At 39.9% G+C, this 9,975-nt stretch overlaps 2 protein-coding genes across 3 annotated transcripts in view; one reads left to right on the top strand and one right to left on the bottom strand.

The window, feature by feature from the left end:
- Window positions 1-2,869: 2,869 nt before the first annotated feature.
- svbp (small vasohibin binding protein) lies at window positions 2,870-5,527 on the top strand. 2 transcript variants are annotated; one of them, XM_035661798.1, is made up of 3 exons: window positions 2,870-3,029; window positions 3,627-3,761; window positions 3,896-5,527. In XM_035661798.1, the coding sequence occupies exons 2-3, from the start codon at window positions 3,648-3,650 to the stop codon at window positions 3,980-3,982; spliced, it is 201 nt and encodes a 66-aa protein (XP_035517691.1). In that variant the 5' UTR covers window positions 2,870-3,029; window positions 3,627-3,647; the 3' UTR covers window positions 3,983-5,527. The 2 variants fall into 2 exon arrangements, with proteins under 2 accessions (XP_035517691.1, XP_035517692.1); XM_035661799.1 differs by lacking the exon at window positions 2,870-3,029 and adding an exon at window positions 3,046-3,485.
- Window positions 5,526-9,975, bottom strand: part of fbxo2 (F-box protein 2) — a 6,599-nt gene continuing 2,149 nt past the window's right edge. The window contains exons 3-6 of the mRNA XM_035661797.1: window positions 9,696-9,822; window positions 8,501-8,593; window positions 8,275-8,413; window positions 5,526-7,558 (exon numbers count right to left, since the gene is read on the bottom strand). Of these exons, the coding sequence (XP_035517690.1) occupies window positions 7,424-7,558; window positions 8,275-8,413; window positions 8,501-8,593; window positions 9,696-9,822 (494 nt within the window). The 3' untranslated portion in view covers window positions 5,526-7,423. The remainder of the gene's footprint in view (window positions 7,559-8,274; window positions 8,414-8,500; window positions 8,594-9,695; window positions 9,823-9,975) is intronic.

The following is a 9,975-nucleotide window of genomic DNA, read 5'->3' on the forward strand; positions in this document are numbered from 1 at the left end:
TTATGGTTTGCAGTACAAGCCAGGCCTTCTCCAACCCATGATGCAAAGATATTAGTGTTTAATCACTTCACAATATGACTGTAAATGTAAGCTACAATGTTCCTTTGATTATCAGACAATACATTTACAGTTCCTCTAACCTCTAACCCTCCCGTATTCCAAACTAATATCCCACAACTTACTTTCCCCTGCTGCTTAATATCACTGAACCAATTCTCACAGAAGCTGTTAAAAGTTAAATAAGATACAAGATAAAAGTGCCATATATAAGCCAATGTTAAAACCTCTTCCCATTTAACATTATCTGCACAATATTAAAGACACCTCAGCGGGTTAATTAAGGTGCCGTGTAGTCGCTGGTTGCACCTGAACCACCTTTTTCCTGTGATTAGTTGCTAAGTTTGGTGCAGCCATTACTGTGGGTGTTTGTGCTTTGCTCTTCCCAGAAATCGCTTGTCAATCAAACAGCGTGGTCAGAGCTGTGACGTCTTTCACCTTGAATTTATTCTGGGTGGGATGCTTTTCTGACAGCCAGGATGACTTCCTATAGCTGCCCAGTTTGTCTGCAGTTTTTATAATGAATCTTGCCACGCAGGACAAATCACGTCTGGAGGATTTCAAAGATTTGATAAATTTGGTTCAGGCTAAATAACTCACATTTTATTTGAACTGCTGACAGAGAGCAGCAAAGCAGACAAAAAGCTTTCAGATTATTACTCAAATTCCTGGAAATGCAACTTTCAGATGCAGTGTTTTCACTAAAAAGCAATGTGAGCTGAGGGACCACATTTAACCCCTGCTGCTGACTGCCAAGCCTTATATAAATGTGTTTTTCCTTTATGCTGCTGTGCATATGGATCAGCAGGTCTGGCTGTTGTCTGCCACATTCAGCAGAAGTTGTTCTTGGCAGGATATTATTCCGAGGGAGAGCGCTCTCCTGTAGTTGGAGGATAAATCCAGGTAAACCGTTGGTATGCCGCGTGATAAATCTCTGTGGCGCAGCACTGCCTGAGGGCACACATGCACACATTCGAACTCAAGTTCACAACAACACCAGAGACTACCAGTGTTGTCAGGTAGTTTGGTCTGAGAGGAAGATTTCCTCATTTCATATGTGAGAGTGTTTAATGTTTCTGTCCCTTCATAATGACTGTTTTTGTTTCTGAGGGGATAAATGTGTTCTGGACCACCCCTCAGCTGGTGTCAGGCTCACTCCTCACCCAGCTGATTTATGCACTGAGGAGGTGCCCTGAGGGGAGTCTGTGTGTGTGTGTTTGTTTGTATGGTCTGAGCAGCACTTATCAGTTACCTGCTCTAAATCAAAAGGTGAAAATAGGGGGAAAACACTTAGGAAACAGTTTGCTTATCTAAATAGTCATGTTTTGCCCAGTATACAGGTGTAAGGGTATCAGGCTTCTAAAGGCTTCAGCAGGACCGGTTCATTAGAGGCTCTCTTGTCAGACTTTGCTGCTTTCCAAATGCACCATCTCATTCAGATACACCTCAGGTCAATGTTGAATGACGTCACATGCCCGAACTATCTGCATAAATGCAAATTCATACACACTCTAATGAGTATAACTGGACTATGAGACAAGAGCGACATCTTGTGGTCAGGCCTAGTTGGAGCACAGCAGATAGCTTTAACCCCTTATCCTACAAACATATTGAACATACAGGGACTACTGACTGAATACCGTACTGTGAGATACAACCATCATAGCAGAATCTTAAAACATTAGTTATGTAATAAATGTCAGAAACTCAAATGAGCATGAACATAAACTCGATAAATAGTTCCATTTATTAAAACTGCATAGGCAGGATGGGGTGCCTCAATGCATTGTTGTTGTTTTTTAAAGCACAAATTAAAACAGAAACAGAAAACAATGATTTGAAGTCATAAGGAACACACTGGCTGACTGAAGTCATGAAAACGGGAATGATAGAATAAAGCACCTGTGAGGGGGTCGCTGTATTTTGGGGCCAACAGATTTTTGTTTTGAAATGTGAAAACCAAAACCAAAAAAAAACCCAACAGCTCGTTTATAACATTCATAAACAGGGGAACAAAAAACAAAGATAAAACAAAAACAGAAAACAAAGGAACAACCTGTTTTTGTCTTTTGTTTTGAAAATAAAAGTGGAAAACAAAAAAACAACTTGTTTTCTGGCTTTGTTCCCCTATTTATAAATGGTAGTATTTGGGTTTTCACATTTCAAAACAAAAATCTGTTGGCCACAAAGTACACATACCGATGAGGTATGTAGAATTCCGTGAAACTCTTTCCAGCTGCCGCTTTTATTGAGAAACCTCTGAGAGCCTGCTGGTCAGACAGCACAGTATTTATCCTGATGAGTGAAGTCCAGTTTTTAAGCACAGCACATTGTAAAGAGTGAGCTGTGCTCTGTTATCCATATCCACTGCATTGCTTATAATTTACACTGGATGATGAACCTTTAGTTCAGTTCCAACTTACACCTAGGGTTTATCCGTGTAATTGGTGAAATGCTCAAAAAGCATTACTTCATTGTTTGCTCTTTGTGGTCTTTTTTATTTTATTTTTAAAAACAAGAAAATATAGAAATGTCGTACAGCTTATCAAGCATGAAGAACTGTAACATTTGCCAACTGTGTTCATAATGAGGACAAGAGGAGATTTGTTGAATGAATTTGGGTATACTGTATGAAATGCAAAGAACTTGAGGTAAAATAACTGGAGTTGGCCTGAAGGAGATATCAAAATTTAGGGAATTATGTTAAGGCCAGTGCATACTTCACAACACTGGGTGGCGGTATTGTGCAGCTACCATCATAACAGACAGAAGAAGAAGAAGAAAAGCGGAACCACACAGCCGGAACCTTTCTACAAACGCTTCACTGCGAAACTCGGATTTGTTTATTGGTGACACCTTGGCAACAGCTGTTTCGTTTAAGCTAACGTTAGCTACAACCAAATGACAGACTAACGTAACGTTACGGTTATTCAAACTGTATTACTTTTTTGTCCGCTCTTTATATTTCAGGGGTAAGGGCGCCATTATGTGTTACTGTTGTTACCGTATACAAAGTAAACGACAGAGAAGTTAGTGGGCTAAAGAGTGAGTCTGCTGGCTGACTAACGTTAACTTACGTTAAAACAGTAGACGTTTTAAACTGGGTTGACTAGAAACCCTTTTTTAGCCAACTCACGTTAGCTAATCCGAGAAAATAGCGCTTACAGAAAACTGCTGCCACATCATTGGGACCACAAACGTTACTTTCAGTGTGTACGTTAGCTTCCAGCAAATAGCCTGAAGACAAAACGTCAAGTTAACGTTAGTTGCACAAAGCCAGCAAGTGTGTAGATTTAAAACCTGTAACGATGTAACGAAGTCTCACAATGTGCTCTACCTAACGTAACGTTAACTTTACATCAGCTCACTCACTTCGTTCGTTCAGAAGTTGTGAATCGTGTAGCTACCGTGTGCCAGCAGTATGCTAAGTTAGTTGTGTTACAAACAAATTGAAAGGCTTCGTCGTTGCCTCACATATCGTGCTTATCTATCTATATAGATATATATATATAGATATATATATAGATATATTGTCTAAAGTGTCAGATATCTTCCCTTCACCCTCCCAGGCTGACTGGAGGCCTGCCACCATGGAGCCAGCCTGCCGTAAGGACAAGCCAAAGCTGAACTCGACCCCGACCAGAGGAGACAGAGCCAGGCAGAAGTCTGCTCAGCAAGAGCTCAAACAACGACAGAGAGCCGAGGTGACTAACAGCACTATTTTTAAAGCTGACACACATTCTGTATGCTGTCCCTGTCTCTGAGGGTCTCTATCGCAGCAGTGTGCTACAAGTATCGTATGTCTGGAATCAAGTGCGTGTACTTCCTTCATTTGCAGATTTATGCCTTGAACAAGGTGATGACTGAGCTGGAGCAGCAGCAGTTCGAGGCCTTTTGTAAACAGATGCAGTCGCAAGGAGAATGATGATGATGATGAGCCTTCCTCCTTCACCCGGACCAGGACCTGCTGCCGTCCAGAAGCACCCAGTATGCACACTATTACTGACACACAGCCACACACTTCTACTCATGTTCAGTAAGACAATCTTGGTGTCTTGATGTTTTACTGACTCAGACTCCTGACGTCACCTGACAGTATTGTTGTAATAAGCTGGTCTGGTTGTTAACTGAGAGCGTTGTAGATCCAAGTTGCCTATTTCCTACCAACACATCTGGTCACTGGCCTTTTCTGTGCTTAAATATCCACCTTTGTTACATTAATGTAGTGGTTGAAATGCTCCCTTTTTTTCAGTGCTGTTAAAATTCAAAATACATGCGTTGAGATTTTGAAGTTGGCCAGCTCACATTATGAGCTAACACCAGTGTTAATAGCTCAGAGAGGGCAGCAGTGATCAATGTTCTCAGCTGGTCAGAGACCTGCCAGTTAAAAGCACACTTTTATAACCAATGGGATATTAGTGGATGTAAATAAAGCTACATTAAGTGGTTTTTGACCCCCACAGCAATGAGGCTTATACAATCGAGTTGAACGCTACCATGGAGCCTTCTAAAGCTAAAGGGGCTTTCTTTCTGTTTGTCCCCGAAAAATGATTTCAGTAAACGCTTATAGCAGCCCTGGCTGACTTGAAGAAAAAACACGACAAGAAACCTGCATGTTATTTATTAAATCTGTAATACTCATGTGTGCTGAAGTAAATGCACATATTACTCTGCAGTGCTACAGTAAAATACATGATTATCCAAACAGCCTACACAGAACATATTCTTGACACAACATGTGAATGTATTTGTGTACTTTAGGCCCAGTGTGCACTGTGAGCTCACATGCTTTAACTTTAAATGAGATGCAGTGCACCGATTGGAGATCAATATTTACTGAAATATGACTTTTCCTTTATTATTTGAATGAGTTGGACACGTTCCCGTACTTATTTTGTCTTTATAGTGTACATTTCCGGTATTCTCCTCTCTTATGACCCCAGCAGTGTGTGTATCCTTTGAGCGTATTGTTTTAGCTTCAAACCATTCAACAGTCCAGCTGAATGAAGCTGTTTTATTTATTTTTAACCTCTGTCTCTGAGGCTGCAGTTAGTGGTTGCATTGCTAACAGTACTACAGCTAATATCACATGGTTGCTACACCGTCTAAAACTGGTAAGATGATAAAACTGACAAAATACCAGTCAGCCACAGACCGTGCTTCTACCTGGGAATGGAAGGACTACAGGTTGTTTTGGTTGATCCATAAACAATGCTTAATGTAGCTTCAAAACCGACACGTCCTCTAATATGCCGGTGTTAACGGTGCTCACTTTCAACACTGTCTGCAGTAATAACTGGCCTGTATGGGAATAATACTGCATTTTATTGTCACATTCACACGTTTTGCAATATAAACAACCTTTATTTATGTGTGATGACTGTAAAATGTGTATATTGTTTTTAGTACAGTATCTCACTTGAGTTATACAATCTTGATTCAATTCAAATAAAAGTGAGTTTTTTTTAAATGTGTGTTTTTATTTGATAGTGTGTGCATGTTATCCATGTGGTTTTTCAGGTTTGAGGATTGATTTGTTAGTCCTGAGTGTAATTATCTTGACTAACAGTGCGCTCTTATTTTGAAATAAAGCTAAATTGAGTGTTGATACATGAGGGAGGTGTGTTGGGGGGCCTCATTAAGAGTGCGCCTGCATTTGTACTAGTGTTATTTTATTCCTCATTGTGGAGCCCAATGTAGAATAAAATAACTGTTTATTTAATTTTGAATGCATGACTATCACTCAGCAGAATATTTCTTCTCTATGGTCCAAGGTCAGAGTACTTCTGAGTAGTTTATCTGCTTTAGCTACAGTTCATAGTTAAGTCCGGTGCTTTCCAGCTGAGGGGTCCAAATGATCACAAGATAAGTCTGAGGGCTTGTGGGATGATTAATGGGGCAGGAAATAAGAAAAATACAGCTCTGTTTTGTACTTGCAGCATGCTTTGTATCTTACTTTAGTAATTTAAGTACAACCATTAGAGAAGTGTATTTATTTTAGCTGCTGTATTCATATTTGAAACTCTGCATCAGTCTGTGAGACAATACCAGACAGCCCTGTGTTTATTGGTTTAAATATAGCAAATGTTATTGGCCGGAATTGTCTTAAGCCTCTTCCACAGCCACTGATAACGTTTTCTATCCTCTTTTTTGATAAATATTGTTTAATTTGACATATGTATTACTTATTTACTGTATATCAAATTATCTGAGTAGTTTAGAGGCAGTTTACTCAAGTGCTGTACTGTACTCCATTTATACTAATTTATACTTTTACTCCATATTTCGGAGAGGAATATTGCACTTTTTATTCTGCTGCATTTATCTGACAGCTGTAGTTACAGTGTCATTATTAAAGTGAATTAGTGATGAATCACCCTAATGCACAAATCTTACAATAATAGTCGCAGTCCATGTTTTCAGGGAGCTCATGTCTTATTAAGAGGATCCCAGCTCCCCCTGGCTCCCCTGTAGTTCACACCCAGTACTGTTTTACTTTTAAACAATGCATTTTATAAGCTTATCATGCTTTCTTAATGTAAAATGTAATTATTTTATTATTTATTTAATCTGGAAACAAATGAGTTACTACAGCTGTCAGATAAATGTAGTGGGGTACAAGATTTCCCCCTGAAATGTAGTAGAGTAGAAGTGTACAATGCAATACTCAGGTAAACTGCAAGTACCTCCAAATTGTACTTAAGTCCAGTATTTAACAGTACAGTACTAGAGTAAATGTACTTAGTCTCTTTCTACTACTGCACCCAAGACAGCCATTGTGAGCATATGTCTGGTTGGTAGTAACAGTCACTCTTGTAGATGAAGCCCAACCACAACCACTGAGTCCTGCATATACAGTAACAGTAGAGCTATATTGGGATGAAGGATTATCACGTTCAGTTGATGTTTACATAAAAGTTCAGGCATTGATTTGTTTCATCATTTTAATTTCAATTTGAACGACAAACCACTGCTTCCAACACCCCCACAAACTGAACACGTCATTCAGTTGAACGCCAGGGTCAGCCACTGTGCAGAGGTAGTAGTTAATAGATGATGATTAAGGACTGTTACGAGCAGTCATTTTGCTATTTTGAGGTTAGTAAAGCCGACGTGCCGCCATGATAGTGTTTTAACAGATTTGTAACTACAGTCTTTATAGCAGCAGCATGTTTCCGCAGCATCAACAGCAGTGTGCGTGATATACAGAGGTGCAAGCTAAATGTATAAGGCAAAGCTGGTCCTCTTGAAACCTTCGAAACCTACACTCCACTCCACTGTCACTCTGGAGCCCCTCTATTACTCCACCTTCCTTCTTTCAGTATTCCTAACCTTCCTCTTCTCCTTTCACTCTTTTGCGTCTCGTTCAGACCACGACAGTAACAGAGCTCCCAGTGACCCGGACTCCAAACCAACCGTCCCAAAACCTGGTGTCTTGTCCTCCGTGTTCAAACAAGATGAAGCGCATTCCGGGGCCGTAGTCAGAAAATGTGTGGCTCACCTGGAGTTCAAAAAGAGAGAGAAAACCACAGCGTACAGTCAGGTGTGTGTGTGTGTGTGGACGAGACTGTCCCCCCAAGAAGAATGATGGCAGTGCCTCAAAACGTTTACATTCAAGTGACAAAGCCCTTTAGGAGTTGTTGTAATTACAACAGGAGCAAAGGAGGAAGTCAGGGGATATTATTATAGAAGTCCCTGGTACCAAATATTTGTTTTTCCTATAATGGCGAAGTCATAACCTGCCCTACTCTGCCTCTGATTGGCTGACTCTGACCTTCTTACCCTAACCCTAACCAGTCTCAATCCTCACGCCTCAACCTAACCAATGAAATCAATAAAGGGAATGAGTACTAGCCAATCAGAGCAGGAGGTGCCCCCCCCGTACGGAGGTTGGAGTGGATGGATAGATCAAAAAAACATTAGACTTTAACACGAGTTCTTGATTTTCCCTTGTCAAATGATATCGTCCTGCTGATAGGGGCGTCAGATCAGATGCTTCTACGTGTGCAACATGGACAAACAATATATTTTGTTTAATTGTTTAATTTTTTCATGTGTATCAGTTTGTTCTTATGTGTCTGAAAGCCTTAAAGGACAAAAATGTCCTTACAACAGTGAGTGATTACTGATGAAGAATTAAAATGTATAGAATGGAGATTACATTGTGTTTTCCTATCAAGACCTCTGTGACCTCAGTTTGATGTAAACTCTGTGTACCTGTTTCCACGAGCAGTCATCACAGTCGGGGTCGAGGGTCACCGGATCAGGTTTGAACTCCTGTATGAGCTCTTGATTCTCATCCAGCAGGCACACGGTCATTTGATAGGTGCAACCGCAATCCGTCCTCCCGCAGTACCTGCAGGATGAGTCACCCGTTAAACAGTAGTTACACTAGTGACTCACAGAAGGTGCTCACATGTACGCCAGTCCACCTCTGTCTTACCAGTCTTCCACTGTGACGGGAGGCTGAGTGTCCAACTGCTCGGAAGAGTAACCCTCCGCTAACAGGTCGATCAGCTGTCTCTTGAGACACAGCCTACGACACACAGTTTGTCAGAAACCAGGAGGAATTTGAATGGGATTGAGTCAACTCGCATTGCCATGAAAATGAAACATACTGAGATATACGTAGGTTACAAACAAATGATGAATAATATAGGGAACGGATTTTTATACTTGACTTTTTGTTGTATCATTTTGAAAAAACAACCTGAAAAGACAATATCTGTGACAAAAAGAGGATTTTTTTTATGTAATCACAAACATACATACATACAGTGAGTATATTCATTTATCTGCTAGCTCCTTTCTGTGTTTGTGTAACTTAAATGTAATTTGCTTCATGGTTTGAACTTTCCAGTCCAGTTTTTTTTACAATATTTAGTTCATATTTTTCCAAAGATGTAGTAAGTGGGTGCAGGCCATTTATTGACTCCCTCTGAATTCAAGATCATGTATGTAGTTTCTAATGTGGAGAAGGAAATTATTTCTCTTTCACTGATAAATTATTGAAATTCTTTTGAGGTCATTTCTTTTAAAGCCATGTCAACTTGATTTGGAGTCAAATTTAGGTCTTTACGCAAATCTCTGAAAATGACTAATTCTTTGCCATTTTTTTCTCTTTTTTTCTCCAGGCTCACTATGTCATACATTGTTTGTCTATTGTTCTCAGAAGTTATTAATCTGTTAACAAGATAATAATTTATTTACGAAGATGTAGCTTACGTAATTCCCATTGTGTTTGTGACTAGTTATTGATCCATACATTCATCATTTGAATTTGAGCGGCATAATAATAATTTTGGAGAAAGTCTAAAATAATAATAAGAAAATTGTGGTAATCTATTAATTCATTCATAAATTCATGAATGTTCATGAATTGAATCAAGATCTTATTTAATTAGTTTTTTCAGGGTTTCATATTTCAGTTATTTGGTTTAGTGATCCCAATTCTTCGGGGTTATAGTTCCCAAAGAATTATTTTTTAAGGTTCCGTTTCCATACCTATCTTTAAAGCAGGTTGTGCTTCGGAGAATTAAAAGTGTACAAAAGTCTTCATAGGGCCAGTAGATTTACAGTGTTCCTGTGTTGAGCAGATAAATACAGTCACATGACTACACATACAGTATAACACTCACTCAAAGGAGGTAGCAAAGTATGTGGTCACGCCATCGCTGCAGAAGTCGTAGCCACAGTCTCCCGGCATTTCCTCCACCTTCCACTGACTCCCTCCGTTCTCCGTCAAGTCCCAGAATTCCAGCTGCTCTGGGAGGGAAATGCACAGTCTCAAGCTGTCAATAGCAGTGTAGTGTATTTTCTACCATGTGCCAGAGGTGGAACCAAGTCCCAAGTATTTGCCATCAAGTCCCAAATGTGCACCAAGTCACATTCCTCGTAGGTGTAACCTATAAACATTCT

The sequence above is a fragment of the Morone saxatilis genome, unplaced genomic scaffold, assembly GCF_004916995.1.
Source record: "Morone saxatilis isolate NCDOM2014 unplaced genomic scaffold, NCSU_SB_2.0 Contig18, whole genome shotgun sequence".
NCBI lineage: Eukaryota > Metazoa > Chordata > Actinopteri > Moronidae > Morone > Morone saxatilis.